The 24,571-nt window shown below is 39.9% G+C and overlaps 1 protein-coding gene across 4 annotated transcripts in view; it reads left to right on the top strand.

The window, feature by feature from the left end:
- SEMA3D (semaphorin 3D) overlaps positions 1-24,571 on the top strand; it is a 283,704-nt gene that overhangs the window by 163,187 nt on the left and 95,946 nt on the right. For all 4 annotated transcript variants that reach the window (XM_017344335.4, XM_002713842.6, XM_008261803.5 and 1 more), the window contains exons 13-18: positions 1,682-1,904; positions 3,886-3,974; positions 6,198-6,239; positions 9,162-9,319; positions 12,651-12,715; positions 17,027-17,166. In XM_017344335.4, the coding sequence (XP_017199824.1) occupies positions 1,682-1,904; positions 3,886-3,974; positions 6,198-6,239; positions 9,162-9,319; positions 12,651-12,715; positions 17,027-17,166 (717 nt within the window). The remainder of the gene's footprint in view (positions 1-1,681; positions 1,905-3,885; positions 3,975-6,197; positions 6,240-9,161; positions 9,320-12,650; positions 12,716-17,026; positions 17,167-24,571) is intronic.

The raw sequence follows: 24,571 nt of genomic DNA on the forward strand, positions 1-24,571 counted from the left end.
GACCTGGGACAAATACACCATAGAGGTCAAGAAAAGATAGATTTCCTGATGCAGACTTGGAAGGCTTTGTGAAAGGTAAAGTTTTCTTGAATTATTGATAGAAAATCGTTAGCTCTTTTCCTCTTTGGTGCAGCTTCTTGGATGTTCCTCCTAATTCCTCATGCGTATTATGATTTTACTGGTATAGAAGTTGGGGCCAGGTTCATATATTCTGTCCTCCTCCAGGATCTTCAGCTCCTTAAGAATGAGCCTGTTGACTGTGCTGAGAAATGTGGCCTATTCCAGAAGCTTTGACATAATTTTAATTAGCACATTGTATGAACGGCTCAGTTCAGGGGAGACTGTTTCCAACTTGTCAAAAACTAAAATTGTAGAAAGGCAGCATTCTCTCACACACTGTCCCTAATGTGACCCATTTTCTTCTCTGTGCTATATTTAATTAATTTTTTTCCTTCCAAAAGAATCCAGCAGTCCCTTAGGGATTTGAGTATGAGAGAATTGTTCTAGCTGAGGTAACTTTCTAAATTACAGAGTATTGACATAAATTAGATCTAGGATATGGAAAAGGAGATTTTTTTTCTGAGAAAAGTCAAATTATGAAATGATTCCTTTATTTTTGGGTAAAGACATCAAATTGATACTAATTTGTACTAATTTGAACTTTTAATTTTTGCCACTAGGGGGCAGGTTATGCTAACTATTGGTTTAATGGACACAGTCACATGGGAGAGCTTGAGGCAGAAGTGGAAAATGCCCTCCGGCCCTCTTCACAGACCCCCTTAGGGGAAATGCTGTTGAATTATTCATAGTAAAATCTTCACACTAGTTACAAAAACTTGCTAATTACGATTCCAGACTTACTAAGGCTCTTTTGAAAGTAATTTTTGTTACCTGTTGATTTTTTCCGTTTTATTTTTGATAAACATCGTTTCAGTTGCACTGAAATTTTAAATTTACTCAAAAGAAGTAAAAAATACTCATTTCCCATTTGTTCTCATAATTATGGATCGGGGTTTTAACAGGTTTTTTTCACATCACGTTTCATTCATTAGGAATTTCAGTTTACATTTCTTTATTAGCATTGGTAATCTTCATAAGAAACAAGAATCCTTTTTTTAAAGATTTTATTTATTGAAAAGGCAGTGTTAGAGAGACAGAGGGAAAGACCAAGAGCGAAGTCTTCCATCCTCTGGTTCATTCCCCAAATGTTTGCAACAGCCGGAGCTGAGCCAGATCTCCCTCTGGTTCTCCCACATGGGTGCAGAGGCCCAATTACGTGGGCCATCCTCTGCTGATTTCCCAGGTGCATTAGCAGGGAGCTCAACTGGAAGAGGAGCAGCCAGGACACGAACCAGCACCCATATGGGATGGCTGTGCCGCGGACTGTGGCTTTACCCGCTGCACCACAGCGCTGGCCCAGGAAACAAGAAACATTAAAAAGGGTTCATGTGTGAACACTAGAGGAAAAAAGTTAAGAAAAAAAAAGATTTAGAATATTTTTGAGGGAGACAACTGTACATGAATATATTGAATGTGCATTGCGTTTGTTTATCCATACACAGTCCGTATTCACCCTGCCCTCCGTCATCGGTGCTAAGCCTTACCAAGTGTTTTGGAAGTTAAGCATACATTTCGCAGACGCCTGCGTGATGTCTTTATTCCCGTCCACTTTTCTTCACAGTGTCCAAGCAAAACCTATGACCCTCTGATTAAGTCCACCCGCGATTTCCCAGATGATGTCATCAGTTTCATCAAACGGCACCCCGTGATGTATAAGTCAGTGTACCCGGCCGCGGGTGCCCCCACCTTCAAGCGGATCAACGTGGATTACAGACTGACACAGGTGGTGGTGGACCACGTGGTTGCAGAAGACGGCCAGTACGACGTCATGTTCCTTGGGACAGGTAAGCTGGAGCTGCACTCGGCGAGCTTGCCAAGTAGGTTCTCATTGCTAAAGACCAAAGAAGCTTCCAAAATACTCATCCGTCAAAAGCAAAGTGAGTAATTAGGAGCCAATACCTCACCCGCATTTCTTAACATTGTGTGACACACATTGTTAATTGATAATGCGCACGTAGGATGCTCTCCCAGCCCGTGGGGGACTTCACAGTGTGTTTGCACGGGGCTGTGAGGGCTCAGAGTGCCTGCCGTAGGTTCCGTGTTCAGGGTGTGTTTGTGCAGTGGCCGGAGCAGGGTGAAGCAGGCTCTTTCTCTTCACACCGCACCTTGCGCTCTGCCTACAGGGACATTTGATAAGCTTTCCCCAAGCATCCCCTCACCTGATGTCAGAGCCATGGATGGCAAAGGCTGAGGCCAGCTTTGTAAAATCATTAGGTATTTCTTTGCCAAAACCTTTGCATGGGAACTTTTTGGAGACTATTTTTCCTGTTCTTGAACTTTGTGTATTCAGATGAATTATGTGGTTCTCAGTATTGGAGCCCATTTAATATCTTCTGTCAACTCGGTGATTGCAAGATGATTGATTTTTTTTTTACCAAAAGAGAAAGTGATTACCTGATGAGTCTAAAAAATAAGAAACATTGTCGTCTGCCAGCCCCATAAGAATTCTTGTGGCCGTGAAGAGGACACGTGCCATTCAAACAGAAGTGCAGCGTCCTGGGTCACGTTCTTTATAGATCAAACATTTCATAAAGAAGCAGACATGATGGGGTTTTAGGAAAGGGGCGTTCTCATTGGAATAGATTTGCATGACAGAAAAGTAATTTTCGGAACCACTTAGTGTTACCGAGTGAGGTTTCTCAGGAAGCACGTGTGTGCAGACACAGTGTGCACTGCGAACACGAGTGGTCCTCCTGACTGCGCTGCAGGGTGCTCGCAAGACCCGGAGGCGCAGAGACAGCAGGTGGAGGGTCAGGGCCTGGAGGGAGTCTCTGCTTGATGCCCGGAGCGCGCGCCGGATCCTCCCCGTTCACCGCTGTGAGCGTCGGCCCGCCACCAGGTGGCGCTACCTAACTTTACTGAGAAAACCAAGTGATGCCGGCGATTTTTGATTTTGACATTTGGAAATGTGTATTTAATATTTTTGAAATATCTCAGAATCCCTTAAAAACAGAATTCAATAATCCAGACAACGTCGTGCAAACAGGATTGTTACTATATGTTACTCCAACTCCATTGTTCAGAAGTTTAAAAGAAACCCGTTTTGTATGAATTGATTTCATTTTTTTTTCTTTTTCTAAAATGTCTTTCTGATCTTCTTTCTTGTGGAACTGCAGTATCAGATGGCATATTTATAACAAATCTCCTAAATGTTAATTTTTGGTTTGCATTTTCAATCTTACGTTGTTTTCTGAGTTGAAATACTTTTTATTAAGCAAAACTTCCATTTTTTAGTACATTAATAATGATGTTGAAGGTAGAATTCATTCAAAGTTTGAAACATAATTTCCCTCTCGTTGATAGCTTCAGTGATTTTTTGTCTACTTTTTAACATCATTATTAAGATTGCATACATCATGTTTTTATGGTGAAATGCATATGGCAATTACTGAGTAAATATATATTACAATAAGACACACACCCAGATCATTTTAATGTATGTCAATCTTTTAATTAAGACCCAAAATTTGTTCCCCTTCTGTTATTTTAACTAGTACTTAAACTTAGGCAAATAGATCCCTTTTGTTAAGGATATATACTCCGAGTATGTGTGATTTAATGTCATTTACCAATGCGTGTTCTGCTAGGTAAGAGCTGTGGTGTTTTGGAAGGTGGAGCTTCACTTCTTACCTGCCTTATTTAACCTGACTTCTCAAAAGGCGGTTCACGGAAAGTGACGACAGCCATTTGCGAGTGTCTAGAATCATGCTTGCGGCTGAATCCTGATCTAGGAAGAGCAGGGTCATGGGCTGTGTGTCTTTTCAGACATTGGAACCGTCCTCAAAGTTGTCAGCATCTCCAAGGAGAAGTGGAACATGGAGGAGGTGGTGCTGGAGGAGCTGCAGGTCTTCAAGGTGAGCCGACCCATCTGTGGGAGCCTGGCGACCCGAGTCGGCCCTCTTGTGAGGCCCGTGCGCTTTCATGCGTCATTCTTTCTCCTGGGGACCCTTTGACATTAGCTCCTTTGTTTTCCTTTTCCTTAGACACTGGAGAAAGTTTTATAAGCAGCCAAGAGCAGGACTCACCTTCTTCTGTTGAATGTCCTGAACTGAGAGCCCGTGGGATTGCCTCTCATTACTGCATTCTCTAAGCATACAGTCAGACACATTGCCACATTCAATGAAAGCCTGGGGTCTCTTCCACTACCCAGATGCTTTTCCACTTGGTAAATTTCACTTTTCAAATTTTCCCCCAGTTGAATTTGAGAAAACTGAAAGAGTATATCAACCGTGTGTCCCTCCTTTTCTGTAAAGAAATTAAGAACAAAGCAACTAGTGTTCACGATAGTGTAGCAAGTTCTATGAATACTAGATTCTTCTTGCCCATCAGAGACAGTAAAAGAACAGCTCTCCAGGTTTGGGGAATGCTTTTGACATTTCACATTAAATTTTAACTGTGCATTCAACAAAATTTAATTTAAAATTATTTCCTGAAAATAATAAAATCATATTTTTTAGACAAGCTTTAAAAACAGGCTGTTTTTTATAAGACTTTTATTGAGACAGCTTATTAAAATAGACTATTTCCCTGTAAACATCTGTTGCCTTAAAAGAAAATATAGCTCTCCACTGTGAGGGGCTCAAGATGGTGAACCCCCTGGGTACCACGGGGACCTGTCTGCCATGTGACAGAGTGGTGGGCGAGGAGTGGAGGAGAGCAAGACCTGCTACACGGTGTCCACCAAAACAAATCTTGGGTGGTTCCCAAGGGAAGGATCAATGTCAAATGCAAGTGAGTGCAAATACCAAGATTGCAGCCCCAGTAACTCACATAGGCACATCAGAACCAGTCTCCTCCTGTGGTTATCAAACTCTGGCCAAGAGTAACGGTTTAATTGCACAGTTGAGATTAAATAATGGCCATATTTTATTTTCAGTTTTGTTTTCCTTTCTTTTTTCAACAGCTTTATACAGATATAAATAATTTCCAAAAAAACCTACATATGCAAATATATATATATATATATATATATATATACTGTCTAGAATTTTGGCAAGTTTACCTATCAGTATTTTTAAAATTCATGATTTTAAAAAGGTACTGGACACAACTCTATCACGTAATAGTTTTGTGTTGGTGTAGAAACTGCCCACATCCCATAGTGAAATATGTAGGCTCAATTCCTGGCTCCAGCTCCTGACTCCAGCTTCCTACCACTGTGGAGCCTGGGAGGCAGAGATGCTGGCTGATTCCTGCCACCAACACGGGCGACCTGGATTGAGTTCCCAGCTCCTGGCACCAACCTCAGCCCCACAGAGCCATTACAGGCATTTGAGGAGTACACCAGCAGATGGGCTCACGCGCACGCGCGTGCGCTCTCTCTCTCTGCCTGTCAAATAAATAAAACATTTCAAATTATTTTCATGCATATATGTTCTCTAGATCTTGAAATCTGCTACTGTTCATTATTAGTAAGTTGGTGAGAAATGAACAAACATTAAGTGCACAGGTGATTGCTAGGTGAAACATTTTCAAAAGCATCCTGTCATTTTTAGTTTAGATCTGTTGTGTTCATCCTTCTGATTTCCTCTTGCATGCATAGATTCCAAATTTCTGAATAAAACTGGTCCTTGTTCATTTCATGAAATCATGTGCCTGATACCTTGTAGTGCTCCACGAAGAATGTGGTTTTCCACAAGGAGCACTCACTGTAACTTTTCAGAACTCTGCTACTTGAACAAGTTTTTGAACCACTGGTCTAAGTCAGAGAAGAAAGAGGTAATAAATAATTACGTAGATGTTCTTGTCAACACTGCTTTGAATTATATGGAAGCAGTTAAGATAAGAAGATTTAGGAGAAGGAGATAACTTGTGAGGAACTGGGAACAATTTTCAATGCAGAGTGTTTCCTCATCCTTTAGGTAGTTTTTCTTTAAAAAGATACTTTAAAGTAACTATTTCCATCATCTCTATTAAGGTATAAACACTACATATTTGCAAGAAAATAGCAAGTAAGACCCCTCTTTCCCCTTTATGAGAGAGCCTGGATGTTTACCTCAGTGAACTTTAGAGTAAGAGAATTAACAGATTGGTTCATGTAAATGCAGTCTTCATTGACATTTTTCTTCTGTTTTCAGCACCCATCAGTCATCTTGAACATGGAGCTGTCTCTGAAGCAGGTACTTTTTATTTTTGTGTCTGAAAAATAACTACAAAATCAACAGATTGCTTGAATGAATGAAAATGCATCTAGAAGGTCCATTGAAATTAGAAGATAGGTTGTAAATAATATAAAAAAGTTAGATTATTTGTTTTTCTTTTAATTGATGAGGCAGGCTGTGGTATCACACTTGACTTGGGAGAAAAGGAACTAAGTTTCATTAATTAGTAAGCTTATTCTCCCCTTCCTTTGGTTTTCAAAATTGGTCTCATTTTCCTGTCTCCTGAGCATAACTTCCATACGATACTCAAGCGGAATGTCAGCCCTAACCTTTCAGAAGGGACTTTCATGAGGAGTTGGGAACTCGAGTGTGGACCAAGGTGGCTTACAGTCCCGCATCAGTCCTCAGCAGCAGCCGTTCCTTAGATATCTGGCTCTTACACGCAGTCTGCTGAGGAGTAAAGTTGGAGGAACAACACCCAGTCCTAAGTTAGTTGTGAGTCTGAACAGGCTGCTGCGAGCATGGATCTTCACAGAGGTCTGGCGCAGGAGAGGCACGAGGAACATGGTAGCTAAGTATGATGTGATAATGCTTGAGAGGATTTCACACTGGTCTGTTACTCCACACTCCAGTCATAATTCAAGAGCTTCAGTCTTGTGTTATCATTTCTGTAGCAGCTCCATGATGTAGGAAGTCATGAGTTCATCACAAAGGTGCTGATCCAATTGTCCTGATCTGTTCTGCCTGGTTTAGTGCAGTGGCAATTAGGGAAAAGGTCAAAATAGTCTTCTTCTTTAGGTCTTTTCCTTGAATTTGTGCATTCACTCGGCCACATATTTCCTGAGAACCTGCTGCGGTGCTTAGAGGCTGCAGCAAGGAATGGATGACAGAGCGGTTACTCCCCAGAAGCTCCTGTAAAGCTGAGAGGAGGATCCATATTAAAATCATATTATTCTCTTTATTGTACTGAAAATGGAGCATGCTAACAATGCATAGCAATAACAGAAAGAGACAGAGGAGGAGACAGAGAGACAAGCAGACTGAAAGGGAGCCAGGAGGAACAGGAGACGGCGAAGAAACATACGCCTTCAGCCAAGAATGTAGTTGAGCAGATGCACTATATAGGGGTTGGGATGGAGGAGCACACCTTAGGTAGCAGGACAGACGGCAACACGGGTGTGCAGAGTGAGAGACCATAGCCTGTTCTAGCGCGCTGTGTACAACAGAGCTGGGGTTTTGTTTGTGTTCAAGCGGAAGGAAGACTAGAAATGAATCTGGAGAAGGAAGGCCAGAGCAAGACTCCCATGTGTCTTTCTGTGTCCTCTTGAGAAATCCAACAATTTAGTGTAAGCACAATGGAAACCACCAAAGATTTCAAGTTCAGAAAGATGAGTCGGCTGTGGGTGGCAGCAGGAAGATGGATGGGGTCCCGAGGTCAGGGTTGGGGTTTCTGAGAAACCAGGCTGGAGTCGAAGCGGAAACAGTTAGGACACTTAGAAGTGATCCAGGGAAAGAGATGATAAGGGCCAAAGCAAAGGCAGCGGCCTTGCAGGGGAGGGGAGGAAACAGATTAGCCAGTTCTGTGTCGGGAATGGAAAGACACGGGGCAGACTGAGTACAAGCAGAGAAGAATCAAAAGCAAGGAGCAGCTGTCTGTCTAGAGGAGTGGAGGCTGACAGGGAGGGGGAGTTAGGAGAATACTTATGTTCGTGTTTCTAAGGTGCCTCTGGGTCTTTGTGCAGCACAGAACAATAGAGGGAAACCCAACATTTAATGTAAAAAAAGGAGTCACCAAAGAGACAGATATTTTAGGCAGAAACACAGAGGGAGAACAAGAGAAAGTGGAGTTTCGAGGAGGGTTTAGTGATTAGCCAATGTGTATATAATTTAAATAAAACAAAAACCAAACAGCATTCATTTTATTTAGCAACTAGGAAGTCTTAATGGACAATTGAAATGGGTAGTAAAGGTATAAGACAAACTTCTGTTAGTTGAGTAAATATATGGAGGGTTTTCAAAAATTTCATGAAAAATTCATATAAAAATAATGCATGAGTTTCAGAAATTTCCACAGCAAAAGAAACATCCTTTACATCAATTTTCCATCCACTTTGTAATGTATTCTTGTTTGTTGCTATGCCAATATCTATTTCTATGGTATTTTTCCTTTGTTTAAAGTGTATATGGTCTACTGGAGTTGATTGTGAATTCCTTTAAAGGCAAAACTACGCTTATTCACTTGTGTTAACACTGCCCTCCACCACCAGTGCCACAGACCCTCAAGGGAACGCATGGTGGACTAGTCCATTAATTTCACGAGTTATTTTCGAAGAGCGATTTTGTTTGCTGGATTTTTCCGTATCCTTCAGCCTTTTGCTTGTAAAATGACATTTCTCAAGCCTACTTAATGCTTTCTGTGTAGTAATGCCCGATACTTTCTGTCCCACTGATAATTCGTATTCTTTCAGGGATCAGTGCTTCATTAGCAGATTAAACTGTTAATTGAAACCAGAAGGAAGTTTTTAAAATGTCTTTGGAGCCCCTCTCATGTAAGGAGCCGTGGCAGAGGGAGACCATCAGTTTTGCCTACAGGATCTGTGCACAATATAGTCTAACAAATCTTCATTCTCTGCTATTGAGTAAGAATTTGACAGCTAAATTCCTCAGACTAGCAGCTGGTCTTTGACCTTCTTAAATTACGGCCACGCTTACTCCAGCTTGCTAGGATGCTGTCCATTTCAGTGCCCCGCCCCCCCAAGCACCATCCTCCTATGGGTAGAAGAGACTGACTTGCTCTTCAGTGCATTATTCAGTAAGAGTTGACCATGGCCGGGGGCCTGGAGAAAGAGATTTACATCTGGTGTGTGGCGTTCAAGACAGGAAGTCCCTGAGACCAGCCTGAAGGATGTTTCTAATGCATTGGCGTTGTCTGGTTTGCAGCAACAGCTGTACGTCGGTTCCCGCGATGGGTTTGTTCAGCTCTCCCTGCACAGGTGCGACACGTACGGGAAAGCTTGTGCGGAGTGCTGTCTAGCCAGAGACCCCTACTGTGCCTGGGACGGAAGTGCCTGCTCCCGATACGCACCCACTTCTAAAAGGTATGCCTCCCACAGGTGCCTTGTAGCACAGCTTATGAGAAAGCTCATTACAGTTACAGTGTTGTTTTATAGTTTCACACTTAATTTTTTTTTTTGCTTATTTGAGCGGGGTACGGGTGCAGCAAATCTGTCTGCTGGTTCACTCCCTCGGTGCCTGCCATGGCTGGAGCTGGGACGATGCTGAAGCCAGGAGCTGAGAACTCAATCCAGATCTCCCATGTGGGTAGTAGGAGCCCAATTACTTGAGCCGTCGCTGCCGCCACCTCTCTGGGTCTGCATCAGCAGAGAGCTGGAGTCAGGAGCCAGAACCAGGAATGAAACCCAGGCACTCCCGTGTGGCAAGCACATGGCATCCTGCTATCTCACCTCCTAGGCCAAATGCTCTCCTCTAACACTAAATTATTTTAACTTTTATTTAATAAATATAAATTTCCAAAGTACAACTTTTGGATTATAGCAGCTTTTTCCCCCCATAACCTCCCTCCCACCCACAACCCTCCCATCTCCCGCTCCCTCTCCCGTCCCATTCATATCAAGATTCATTTTCAATTATCTTTATATACAAATCAATTTAGTATATTTTAAGTAAAGATTTCAACAGTTTGAACCCACACAGAAACACAAAGTATAAAGTACTGTTTGAGTACTAGTTATACCGTTAATTTACATAGTACAACACATTAAGGACAGAGATCCTATATGGGGAGTAAGTGCACAGTGACAAATTGACACTCTTGTTTATGGCGTCAGTAATCACTGGAGGCTCTTGTCATGAGTTGCCAAGGCTATGGAAGCCTCTTGAGTTCGCCAGCTCCAATCTTATTAAGACAAGGCCATAGTCAAAGTGGGAAGTTCTCTCTTCCCTTCAGAGAAAGGTACCTCCTTCCTTGATGGCCTGTTCTTTCCGCTGGGATCTCACTCACAGAGATCTTTCAATTAGAGAGTTTTTGTTTTTGTTTTTGTTTTGTTTGCCAGAGTGTCTTGGCTTTCCATGCCTGAAATACTCTTTTTAGCCAGATCCGAACGCTTTAAGGGCTGATTCTGAGGCCAGAGTGCTGTTTAGGGCTTTTGCCATTCTATGAGTCTGCCGTGACACTAAATTTTGAAGGAAGATAAAATATTGTGAAATGGAGAATTTTAAGAAACTCTGATAAGCTGTTTATATTATATTATTTCATTTATGGCAAACACCATGAAAATTGGTTTTTATTCACTATGTCTTCTATATTCTCTCTTCCTATTTCTTAATACTTATATGCTCATATATCTACTGTTTTGTAACTAACTTAGGAATATAAAATGATCCTCAGAAAGTTCATGGGAAGTGAATATTTTGAAAAAACTATTCGTGAATTTAAACATTTTTACACCAAAATGAACTCATTTTAAATTCCTTTTTTCAATGACTTTTTTAAGATTTATTTATTTATTTGGAAGGCAGAGTTACACAGAGTGAAAAGGAGAGGCAGGGGGAAGAGAGAGAGAGAGAGAGAGATTTTCCATCCACTGTTTCATTCCCCAACTGGCCACAATGGCCGGAGCTGCACCAATCTGAAGCCAGGAGCCAGGAGCTTCTTTTAGGTCTCCCATGTGGGTACAGGGACCCAAGCACTTGGGCTATCTTCTTCTTTTTTCCCACGCCATAGCAGAGAGCTGAATCGGAAGTGGAGCAGCCAGGACACAAAACTGGCACCCATATGGGAGACGGCTTTACCCGCTTTGCCACAGCGCCCGCCCTGACAGTTAGAATCTAAAAGTAAAATATCACCAACATTTTCTTTTAATTGTTGCCCAAGAGTAGACTCATCAGTGTGAGTTTTGTGGGAATGCTTTAGAAATTTTTTTATTTATTTCCTTGAAAGCCAGAGTTACAGAGAGAGAAAGAGAGGCAGAAAGAGAGAGGGATACTTCCATCTGCTGGTTCACTCCTCAAATGGCCTCAATGGCCAGGGCTGGGCCAGGTTGAAACCAGGAACCAGGAGCTTCATCCAGGTCTCCCACCTGGGAGATGTAGGAGCCTAAGCATTTGGGACATTTGCTGCTGCCTCAGGTCCATTAGCAGGAAACTGGATCAGAAGTGGAACACCCTGGACTCCAGCTAGAGCCCATATGGGAAGCCAGCACTGCAGGCAGTGGCTTAGCCTGCTATACCACAGTACTGGCTCCAGAATGCTTTTCTAGAAGCTAAAAAACAAGAGTGCTCATTAGAGTCTAATACACCTTCAGTTTGATGAATTGACCCTGTTGCATAAGAAGCCAAGGTTAAAAAAAATCATTCTTGGCCATATTTACCTTATAACATCATAATCTGTTCTTCTGTTTCTCAAATTTGTGTCTGTGATCTTACAGACATGCACTGTGATGTCCCTTGCCCACATAATGTCCATGTGGGCCAAAAGATGTGCACAGTGGATGAATCGTTTGCACAGTTGTTATGCAGTTAGCATAACTTAAGGAACATGCTAGATACTGCAAAAGGTTTATTATTGTTGTGATCCCTGAATCGGCGACATAAACTAGACAAAGCAAATGAAAATACATTGTAAGACGGTAAGGCATGCTTAGCCTGCATGCATCAGATTTTGTCTTTTTTTGCCTGTAGTTAATATGTGCTCCTAAAGAAAATGTACAGCATAACACAAAGCTCTACTATTAATTATTAGTTCCTGTTACTACCACTGCTGCTGCCACTACCAGCAAAGGCAATACAAGCTACAGGCAACCCCCCTCCCCCGTCATCTGCCATCCATGCTGAATCGAACACGTCTTTCTATGACAGTGCTTCAAAATACCCATGGAAAATGGAATTAGAAGATGAGTTTGTTTTGGTGCAAACATCTCAAAAATACATGCATTGTTTTTTCATGATACACATTTCCATGACCTTCCTGAAGAGTCTGCATTACTTCAGTCAGTGTTTAACTTTTCACTTAGTCAAATCTATGCCGTAATCTTTACATGATAAAGTGCTCCATATATATGCATATTTTCCAGCTCACTAAAGTTCTTCCGATATTATTATTTTCCCAACAACTGAGTAAAGAGTGTAGGACGGGTTCTCCCCATTTTAATGTATATATAATGTGTGTTATGTTTTTATTCAGCCTGTTCTGCTGACTAATTTCCCAAATCAGAGAAAAAGAAAATAATAGTAATTAAGTAATATTCAGTTGTTTAATGTTCAATCATTTGGAATATTGATCTGAATTTAAATTAAGCAATGAGACAAGCATACTTTAGTATTTGCCACTGATATTGGTGTTAGATGAAACCTTTCTATATCATGATTTTCATGCTAGAAATTCTAATCAGTTCAATCCCCTTTCTGTAGGCGAGCTAGACGCCAAGATGTGAAGTATGGGGACCCAATCACCCAGTGTTGGGATATAGAAGACAGTAAGTATAGCTTTAACGTGCTTTTTCTCACATTTAAAATGTTTAGCCTGGTCTTTGTGTGACTTTTTATTATGTGACTTGAAACATCTATTCTATAGCAAGATTTCATTTTGTGTAATATGTATATTCTGGAAATGCAACGGGAAACTTTATAAATCAACCCCTTGTCTGCGTGCCTAAGTGAATAACCCTTTGTTATATCGTGATTTGTTTCATATGTCTTTTAAAATTCCTATACCATAGCTTTTGTTTCTTTTTTACAGCCTTATCCATCCTTGTAAAGTTTAAAATCTGCTATTAGAGATAAAGTAGAATATAGCCAAAAACATTTGGACATTTAGAGTAAACTCAAAGAGACCTCCCAGAAAATTCTGATAAACGTGTAGGTATGTGTTAGACAGAAGTTTTAGGTGGCCTGTACTTTGTTTGTATTCACTTATTAATTCATGGATTCATTCAATAGTAAATATTTATTAAGTTACTTCCTCGTGCATCTAATTGTCCAGGGTAAATCATGAGGCAAAGAAACCCCTTGGAGAGCTCATGCGTCTTTGGGGAGATATCATAAGGCCCAATTAGTGATAGGGGAGTTTAGCAAAAAGAGAGATCACAAGAGGCTGTGTTTAAACACAAAAGCATAGAAGATTTTGAAGTGTAAGTAGGAGGGGGCAGTGTGAGGGGTGGAGAGGGGGGTCTGATGTGAAAACAGAGGAGAAAACTGGAAAACTGCATGTTCTTGAACTTTAGTTAGTTTCCACTCTGCAGCTGTGCCATCAGAGAGCAAACACTGACACGCACACAGGGGCACAAAACTAGAGGAGGAACATACTCTTCTGCTTCGCGTTGTTAGTAATCGCCACACCAGCGCTGGAAACAGCCTCAATTTCATAGTCTGAAACTGGTGAGCTGGCCAGGTTGCCTTGATTTACAAACAAAACAGTTATTTTTAACTCATCGTTCTTTTGAAAAGTAATCCATGGTCAAGAATAGTGTTTGTCTTTATCCCAGTGTTTGGTGACACACTGTTGCATCCCGCGTTCTCTGTAGTGAGCATTCCTGGGTGCTGTGCACATAGTGTGAAACGTGAGCATGTGGGCTTCGTGGGTTAGGCAGGGAGGATACACCAGTGAACAAAAAGGAACATGTTCATTCACGAAACTAATAGTCAAACGTGTTGTAGGGAAGGAAGCAGGCAATAAAAATAAAAACAAGTAAAGTAAATGCTGTGTCAGATGATGGTATATGTTACAGGGTGATACAAAACATGTATCTGTCTGAGACACACACAGTTACTGTCACCACCTCATCATATCCTTTTTTTTTGTTTTCTGTAACCCATTGCGTATAGTTTTTTCTCCTCCTCCTCCTCCTCCACATCGTCATCATCATCACACTACTCCATGCATCCTTGTCAAGGTTACTGGCAGTTTCCTCCTTGCCAAATCCAATGGACGATTTTCAGCTCTTGTTTTTGCTTTATTTCTAATTGCTTCTTCCTTGAAACGTTTTCTTCTCTTGACTTGCATTCAGGGACATGCCAGAGCCATTTCCTCTGGCCTCAAAGAGCTGCTTGCTTACAATTTAGGTATTTTGTGAGATGGTTTTAAACTGTTGGTAGCTTCATCCACCACGGGAAGTACGTTTATAACAAGAAAATCAGCAAGTGCTACAAATCAGGGCCTTTTATTTTCAGAGACGGTATCCTGTGCAGCTGGGTTTCTGTGGTGTCACATCCTTCTGTGCCTTGCAGTTAGCACCTTCCAAGTGTTCTCTTTGAATTTCGTTGCTTCCATTTCATTTGAAAGGCAGGCAGAGATAGATACACACAGCAAGAGCTCCCATCCACGAACTCCGTCTGGGTCTCCCACAAGAGTGTCAGCAACCCAGCTGTCTGAGCCATCATCTGCCGCCTCCCAGCGTGTCCATTAGCAGGGAAGCTGGAGCGGGAGCAGAGCTATGGCTAGAACTCCGGCGCTCTTCTGTGGGAAGCAGGTGTCCCAAGTACACCCCAACCACTGCACCAAACACTCGCCCCACAAAGCTATTTTCTAAAGGAAAAGAAGCGGTCATATGGATAGATAATTGATGGGAATAGGAGAATCTGGCTGTAGAGAATCAATTGTAAGACTTAAATGTTACAAGGGTACTTGCACACTAAAGCAATTTCAGTACTAAAGCAGAAAAGGGACCACATTTGCACTGTGATTCGTTGTGAAGAGGAAGGGAAATACCTGTATCTAATCCACCATAAAATTGGGATGTACATTATTAGATAATCCAGGCTTCAGTGACTGACAAATAGATGTCTCCTTTCTTCCTTCTTTCTTATCCTTGCTTATTGCTTTGTTAAATGCTGTGATACTACATGATTATTAGTGATAAAGAATCACCAATGTACACAAATGAGCTGGTTTAACTGTTAAACAGATCTAGTCTTGCACTTCAATGATATGTCATACATATATGCATATATATATATTATAAAATATTCCAGGAATTTCACCATGAAAAAAATCTTTTTATCTCATTCTGAAATGTTAAAATATCCCAAGTCATTTTACATTCAATGAGGAGATATTCTAAGTATTTTAAAACAGTATTGTATACCATTTTTAAATGTTTACAACTAAGCCACATAGAATGATAAATGGGTTACATTATATATATAAATATATACATTATACATTATATATAATATATATTATATAAATATATACATTTTACATTATATAATATAAATTATATATAAATATATACATTATATATATAAATATGTAAGTGTCTGTGTATATAGATGCATATATACAAACACATACTTTAAACTTTTTAAACAAAATTTAAAACCCAGAAATGAAACACAATTGGAAAGAAAGAAAATTCATTTTCAGTCAAACTGATACATTGAGGAATTTGTGTCATCATCCGTTATTACTGATTTGAAAAATGATTTCAGACAATCAGCTCACTAGTTGCTTCGTTTTTCCAGTGGGATTCTCTAATTTATCTTTTACTAAATTGACTGATTCTCTGGCGGAGTCAGTTGGGCTGAGCTTCTCCTGAGCCCACGACAGTAAACCTGCACCTGCCCTGCTCTCTGGACAGACTTTCTCAGCCAGGAAACTGATCTCATGCATGTCTTTCTCTTCCTTGACTGGCACTAGTGATCTTTATGTGTGTTAGGAATTTATTAACTGCAAAACCACAGCTGTAACTGTTGAACTAGAGATAGTTGATAGACTACAGGTTTAAAATAGAATCCGTGCATTTTGAAGGTTGGATGAGTGAATTCATAGTGGTGTCACCGTACTTCACTTAGTTATTGTTGGTTAAAATAAATTAAGTTCAAAAGAAGCTTCTTGCAGTAAGTCTACCTGTTGGGTGCACATGTATCAGTGTCGTTGGCTGAGGACGTCATGTGTTAGGATTCACTCAGGTCTCTTATGCCTTGGTCTTTGGTCAATGCTAAGTGGGCCCATCTGTAGAAAATTGAGATATCTGAATATATGATGAAAAAGTGCATGTTTGGGCTGGGCTGAGCAGCTGTCATATTTTGTTTGATCAAATATGAGCTACAATCTTATATCACACATGGGATCCAGCCTTTGGCTCCTCTGAATGGAATGCATTTCTGATAGTGCAGTTGATTTACGAGAATAAGGTGTCTGAGACATTGCTCTTTAGCATCCCATTAACCATCTCACAGGAAGCACTTTTTGGCCTAAATAATCTCTCTGAATTGGAGAAAACATGTGGTAGACAATACAAAGTCCAGAGTCTGAGTCCTGGAGCTTTTGGCTTGCTATCATCAACACAGTTTTGTCAAGTACAGCACACTGTTACTTAATTTGTTGACATGAAAATTTCTTAAATTTTTCTGGTTAGCTCTGTGTACCAGTTCACAACAGAATTTCTGTTTAAAAGTGAAAGCATTGCTTGCTCAGAATTGTGTACAAAATTGGCCATACCTCATAAAAACAGGGAAAAAAGCAATAAACTATGCAAACGGCTTATTTAACTTAGAGAAAGAAAGTCAATGTTTAGAATTAGATCTTGTGAGTTATTGTTTTTAAAAAGCCAGTTGTAGATAGTTAATATAGTGATGAAAGAATAAAAAGTACAATACAGGTATAGAGTTTAAAAAATCTATCTGTTGGATACACTCTTGAGTAACAATATTATTACATGAATTTCCTTTCTCTTTAATAATGTGTATGATTCTTTCCTCATAGCATCTGTTCTAAATCAGACTATTTTCCCATTGCTTTTAAAACCAGGTCAAGGTTAATCTCCTATTCCATGTTTGCTTTCCAGGCATTAGTCATGAAACTGCTGATGAAAAGGTGATTTTTGGCATTGAATTTAATTCAACTTTTCTGGAATGTATACCTAAATCCCAGCAAGCAACCATTAAGTGGTATATCCAGCGGTCAGGAGATGAGCATCGAGAGGAGGTATGTTTTTTCAATACTCACCTCAGAGAAGAGTAGAAAATTAAACCTAGTTTTTGGTTTTGAGTGATATTCACCTTTTAATGCCATATGGTGCCATCATCATTATTTGATAAAAAGGAAAATAACAGTTTATACTCACTAGCACCAAAGGCAATAATGCCTTTGAGATAAGAATAGGCCAATGTAATACAAATGTCATAAAATGCTTATTTAAAACAAGTCTGAATTTTTCAATGAAATTTAGGTGATTTTCCTTTAATTATCATTTCTCGTGGATTCCCTGTATTTTAGAACAATTTCCTGATCAGGAATAACGATAGGTTTCACTATAATGTAGCAGAATGATAAAATTTTAAATCACATTGTGCTCAATTTAGATTAAAAACTAAACATGCTGGAATCAGCACTGTGGCATAGTGGGCTAGGCCACCACCTACAGCACTGGTTTCCCTCATGGGTGCCAGCTGGAGTCCTAGCTGCTGCACCTCAGATCCAGCTCCCTGTTGGGATGTCTGGGGAAGCAGCAAAGGGTGGCCCCAGCGCTTGGGTCACTGCACCCATTGGGAGATCAAGATGAGGCTCCTGGCTGCTGCGGCCATTGGAGGAGTGAAGTGGATGGAAGACCTCTTTTCTCTGCATCTCCTCCCACCCACTCCATAACTCTGCCTTTCAAAAAAAATGTTGAGTTTATATAAAAATATTAGATATATGTTTATTAATAGAAGAAAACAGATTTCGTGTAGTTCATAGATACAATTCTAAGAATGTAAGGATACTCCCCTTCTTCCTTCCCTCTCCCACCTTCATTTCTTCTTTTTTTCTTTAATTTTTAGTGATAATATATTTCTAATCTACTTTATAACCACAGGCTTAATCCTTAGCTAAATAAAGAATTCAACAAGTAAAAAGTAGAAAGACCACTGTTCCATAGGTGTAGAGACAAGGGCTGTAACCAATAATCAAATCCCAAAATGTCAATTTCACTCATATACATTACATATTTTATACTGTATATATTATCTACTACAGATCACAGAAAACATGTGACTTTTGTCTTTTGTGAACTGTCTTATTTCACCAATAATGGTTTCCTGTTGCACCCATTTTGTTTCAAAAAACAGGATCATCCGTTTTTACAGCTGTGTAGTATTCCACAGTGTATATATACCACACTTTCTTTATCTAGTCATCAGTTGATGGACATGTCAGCTGATTCCATATCTTACCTATTTTGAATTGAGCTTCAGTAAAAATGGGGTACATGAAACTCTTTCATATGCTGATTTAATTTCCTCTGGATAGATTCCCAGAAGTAGAGTGGCTGGATTATATTGGTAGATCTATTTTTAGATTTCTGAGGACACCCTCAGCAAAGTGTCTTCCACAATGGTCGTACCAGATTTCATTTCCACAAACAGCGTATTAGGGTTATTAGGGTACCTTCTTCTCCACATCCCTCATTAGCGTTTGCTGTGTTTTGATTTTTGGATGGTAGCCATACCAGCTGGGGTGAGGCAACCTCATTTCCCTGGTGGCTAATAATCCTGAGCATTTTTTTCATGTGTCTACTGGCTGCTTGTGTTTCAGCCTTTGAAAAATGCCTGTTCATGTCCTGTGCTCAATTCGTACTTGGATTGTTTTGTTGTTGAGTCTCTTGAGCTCTTTCTATATCCTGGGTATTAATCCAATTGGATAGTTTGCAAATATTTTCTCCCATTTGTTGGTTGCCTCTTCACTTTGTTGAGAGTTTCCTTTGCATGCAGAAGCTTCTTAACCTGATGTAATCCCACTTGTCTATTTTTGGTTTTATTGTTTGTGCTTCTTTGGTCTTATCCAAGAAGTCTTTGCCTATGTGAACATCATGCAGTGATGCCCTCATGTTTTCCTCGAGTAAGTTGGTGGTTTCAGGTCGTAGATTTGGATCCTTGATCCATTGTGAGTTGATTTTTCTGCAGGATGTAAGGTATGTAGAAACGTGGTTTCATGCTTCTGCGTGCATAGATGCAATTTTCCTAACACCATTTGTTGAAGAGACTGTTCTTTCTCCAGGGAGTGATTTTTAGGTTATTTGTCAAAGATTAGTTGGTTGTAAATGTGCGGATTAACTTCTGGGGTTTCTTTTCTGTTCCACTGGTACACATGTCTATTTTGTGCCAGTACCAGGCTGTTTTGATTATAACAGCCTTGTAGTATACCTTTGGCTTTGTTTTTTTGTGTAAGATTTCTCCCATTGATGAACTTGGACCTGTAGACCTTTTCACTTTTATGTATTAAAGTTGAATCAGGAGCCAAGGTTGTGGTGCAGTAGGTTCCGCTGCTGCATATGATGCTGCATATGACCCTGCCTCATATCGGAATAGTTCAGGTCTCAGCTGCTGGATTTCAGATCCCGCTCTGTGTTAATGCACTGGGCAGGCAGCAAGTGATGGCCCAGGTACTTGGGCTGCTGACCCCTATGTGGCCGATCTGTATGGAGTTTCAGCCTCTTTCTTTGGCCTGACACAGCCCTGGATGTTGTTAGCTATTTGGGCAATTGAACCAGTTTAAGGAAGATGTCTCTGTGTCTAACTCTTCTTTTCTCTGTTTCTCTGGCTTTCAAATAAATAAGTATTTGCAAAAATTAAATGAGCATAAGGAAAAATAATATGGATACTCTATTTCAGTTTCTTTCTTCTTGGTTTCCTGACATGTATATGTGATTAAAACATATTAAAGAGTTTTGTGATGTACATGGCTGGAATATATTACTAAATTTAATGAGATGAGTTTGGGCAGCCTGAGAAAACTTTAATTACTATTATTTGAATCTCATGAAAGGTAATTTATTTATAGAATTTGCCAAAGAGAAGCCAGTGATACTTAGAGTTCTCTAACTCCAAATATTAAAGTGAGCAGACTGGAATGAGTAATGTCTTAAGTTGGAGCATGGGTCTGAAACCTTCGGCAACATCACGGAGTCCTGGTGGCCAGAAGTTTCTAGGGTGAACAAAGTAAATTCAAATGTTACTGTGAAGATGAGAAGAGAAGATAGAATTTCATAGCAGAGGCTCCCACAACTGTGAAATACATGTGTAAAATTACGGAAATCCTGCACCAGCGAGGATATGTGGAATAGGACAGAGCACCATTCAGAAAATGTTGGTTCTAACTGTGGCCTGACTTCAGAGGAGTCATGAGCAGATGGTAACTTCTCTAGCAGATTGTAACACCCTTTCTTTGTCATTTGTCAGTAAGTGCACCAAATTTGTCTAAAACTCCAGCTTCCTTGACAAGATTATAAACATTTAAAATAGTGCATGTAATCAATCAAGCATCCATATAGAATAGGAGGGCTCAACCTCAGGCAACTTTGCTCGCAGAGTGCTGACATTCGGCAAAATCTGGAGACCTTCTGGCCATCACAGCTTTGTGGGTGGGAAGGCTGAGTGGATTCTGCTGCCTGCAACTGCTTGGTAGAGGTCAGACATGAAGCTAAACACCATCTAGCCCTCAGCCCCTCACAGTGAAGAATTACCTGGCCCAATGTCAGTACTGCTGAGGTGGGGAAAACTTGGAAGGGAACAATCACACTTTGTCCTAAGAAATTGATTTAGAGATCAAGTTCCACTGTTACATGAAGAAGTCAATCACATTTTCTTCACTTGGGATCCACGAGATCCATCAAAAATGTTGGCCCTTTCCATACTTAATATTAAGGGGAATAACTCCTTTTTTATTATGGCTAATTTCTCCATTTAATTTGCTATTTTTCATTATTACTGATGTCCATAAATTACAAATTATGCAGATCCATGTTTACCTTGAATATCTTAAGGGTCTTGTTTTTATCAACATATATTGAAATATTATCTGATATAGACATGATTATTTATAATTTCAAAATGTAAGCCATGTATTTTTTTTTAATCCAGGAACTATTATCTGAAGTTTTTAATGTAATTTTTTTTACTTTGATGCCATAAGGCAGGATTTTCAGTTTTATAGCTAATAATGTTTTGATAATTGCCTCTCATTTTAAAATAATTCTTGAATAAATGAGTTTTTTCTCCATGGCAAATTTAGTCTGTCTTTAAAAAAATAAAAAAACAATGAGGTGCTCTGCTTAGGCTGATCTCCCAGTTACAGATACGCTGATTTGCCCGTGGTTGTTTGCATTCACTTCTTTATTTTCCTGAGAATGCTGCACATTGCTGTAATGTACCTTTAACAGTATATCACAGTCATGATGGTACCATGCTCCATGAATTTCAATGGAGCAGAAATCGTGTATTTATTGAATTGTACTTGAAAGTAGCGTGGTTATAATATTTCAACTGGTATTTTCATCTGTCTGTGAACAGGCCGTTTCCCATTGCCCAGGGCAGGCAGTGCGCTTCCTGAGCTCAGGGCAGGGCAGGGCCCAGACTCCATGTGAGGCGCTTCCCAGCGGGATGCCTCCTGCTCCCCCCATGAGGTCATGGTCTGGAATCTTTCCTCCACTCACGGAAAGCCAGAGGGAGGACCCTGATCTCCTGGGCGTAGAAGCTGTCACCAGCTTACTTGCTGCCAGGAGAACACTTCCTTACTGGGCTGCTTCACAGTTGGGTGCTGCGGGGAGGTCATGAGTCAGTTATCTGGTGACTTTCTTATAAAGCTGTTCTCAAAATTGATGATGTTTATGCTGTAACCAGCGAGTTAATCGAGTTAATCGGCAGTCCCTGTGCTCCTATAGAAGTTTTGGGAGCTGAATGAATGAAATAGGCAATGCCTTATGACATTTACTGTACTGTATTTTCTCTGTGGATTTTAATATTTTTAGATCTCTGGAGCTATTTGAATTTTCCATTGGTAGATCCTTTTGTTCTTTTTATCATAAAAGCAGCATCAATTTCCTTAAACTTAAGTGGGATCTAAGTGCCGATGAGCATGGCTGGTCCCGCTGTTTTCTCACTAGCTGTGTAAGTGAGCATTGGCCTTTATCATTTGACATTAACATCCTTTTCCTACCTCCCCCTCCTCCTATCCCTCTACAATGCCATGGGTCCATGAGTATTCTGTTTTATATAAGTCATTCTTCTTCTCAAAAGAAAATAAAAGTGATGAGCTTCCCTATAACTAAGTCTCTTCTTTACTTTTCTAACTATGCTTTTAGCACAAACTCCTAGAAAGTCAAATAAGCGAGATAAAGGTACTGACTATTATTATGGCTTCAGGTATACAATGAAATATTGCAAATTTCCCACCAAAATCACCATTTTGATCACTATCACACTTTTTTGAACTCCTGAGACAAAATTGTGCATCATAATTTAAGAAAACGTCTACTAGCTTGATAATGAAAAATGCAGTGTTAATATTTATTTCCTTGAAGGTTAGTGGGCATGTACCTTCTCATGTTTCTTAGCTGTTGGTTTCAGTTGTATTTAGTGAATTGTGGTGCCTGTCAGTTACTTAGTTTACACTGACATATTTATTTCAAAATGCTCTGTATATAGCATAGATATTAATTGAATGCCATACATTTTGCAAGTAACTTTGTTTTATAGCTTTTAATTTTTGTATTTCTAAAATCTCCTAACATTCTTTCGAAAGTTTTATATTTTATTTAGGAAAAGCTATTAATTACAGCTCTGTGATTCCTTACCCACTATGCTTAGAAGCTTCTCCCCCACTGAAACAGCAAATATATATATATATATATATATATATTCTATTTATTTAGGGATTTTATTTTTACATTCACATTTTTATTTTACATTTAATATTTACTGAATAAATAAATTAATCTAATGCTTACTAATGTATAAGTAGATTTTTTTAAATAATGAGCAGTTGCTTGTCCAAGATACTAATTTTTGATTTTGTGGTATATTAAGACATACATCATGTACAGTGTCATGTCATATCCTCTTAAAAAAACATGTGTACAAATGATTTCAGTTCCTTTTCTCGCACTTTAAATTAGAAAACAGAAAAGTTTCTAAATTTAAAGTGCTTCATTTATACACAAAAGAAATTTACTGCAGTTTTATAGATACGTCTTTTTTCCATGGTGGAAGCTCTCTGCTTTATTTAATCCCAGTTCTCCCCTGGTAATATCTTCTGTTCTTGGAGAAAGAAGATACTCTTGAAGCCATAGTTTCTTCCAAGACATGTGCACTGCATTAACCGTGAAAGCACTGACAGGTGAATTATCCGAAGATAAAGTCCCTGACCTCTACCTGCTGTTTTGTACCTGAGTGTCCTCTGTCCCTTCCATGTTTCTCTTCTCATTTAAAACAAATGGCCCTTCCCTGAAGTTCTACATTTAATAATGCCAGATACATTATCCTCACTCACATTAGGCAAATGAATAGTTGACCCCCGTTTGATTTGTAGGGTTGAGCAGTTCCTACTTATCAATTCTAGGGAAGAGACAATTCTGTGTGTTTAAATCAGTGGCCAGAGGTTACAGTACCTCTTTGTAGAGGAGCTGACTTTTCTAAAATGACTGTGCTGGTTTTCACCGCTGAGAGAGTTGTGCATTCTGTTTTGGAGCACAACAAAAGCGTTATCAAGGATGAGAATGAGGAGTAGGAAAAGGTTCACTGACTACTTAATTTCTGGGTCACAGATTTTTATCTCTATGTTGCAGAAATCCTGGGAAAATATATCAACTCAATTTTTTTTTTAGAGATGCTGTTTTACTAAAGACATACTTTTTGAGATTTTAGGACATTAAAAAATTGGGGGAATGATCTAGTAGGCATTAGGAAAATCCAGAAAGCTTGATATTTATTAACGAAAGTTAAATGTGTAGGTCAAACACCAAGGACCAGATTCAGCATTCCATGGAAGAAAGACAAGGTTAAGAAGCATGGCCAAGTAATGAGTTGCCAGGTGTTGACGAAATCCTGAGCCCTGTAGGGACAGAACTAGAGTGAAACTGAGGGGCGGGAACGAGACCTCAGAGCACACATGCATAAACAAGGAAACAGAAAGTGAATAGCAAAAATAACGAAATGTTGCACGAGTTGTGTGAAATTGCAGTTATAATTTCTCCCTGTCAGAAGATTAAAGAGAATAATAAGAAGTCCAGAGCCAGAGCTCTGCCAGTGTCTAGGAGCCGCATTAAAGACGGCTCCGCCATCAACAAGAAGAGCGGTTATGTGCAGGAAACCTAGCAGGGAACTGGGACGGAAGGTGCCCACGCTGGCAGCCATGCTGATCGCTTCGGGCCGCTCTCTCTAGGCGAATTTCAGCAGCTGAAAGCCCAGAACGTTCCCTCTCAGGCAGGACGGTATAGTCCATGATATTGCTCAGACTGCTTCCCACTTAACCTTCCAAGAGCTTTGCTCTTAATCCCCCACATGCTCCTTATGCTGACCACCAACTTGATAAACGTGAGAGCCGTGGGGAAGACAAATGAACCATCCTAGGAGGCAGA

This window comes from Oryctolagus cuniculus, chromosome 16 (assembly GCF_051225735.1).
Source record: "Oryctolagus cuniculus isolate XC-2025 breed Fujian yellow rabbit chromosome 16, ASM5122573v1, whole genome shotgun sequence".
Lineage (NCBI taxonomy): Eukaryota > Metazoa > Chordata > Mammalia > Lagomorpha > Leporidae > Oryctolagus > Oryctolagus cuniculus.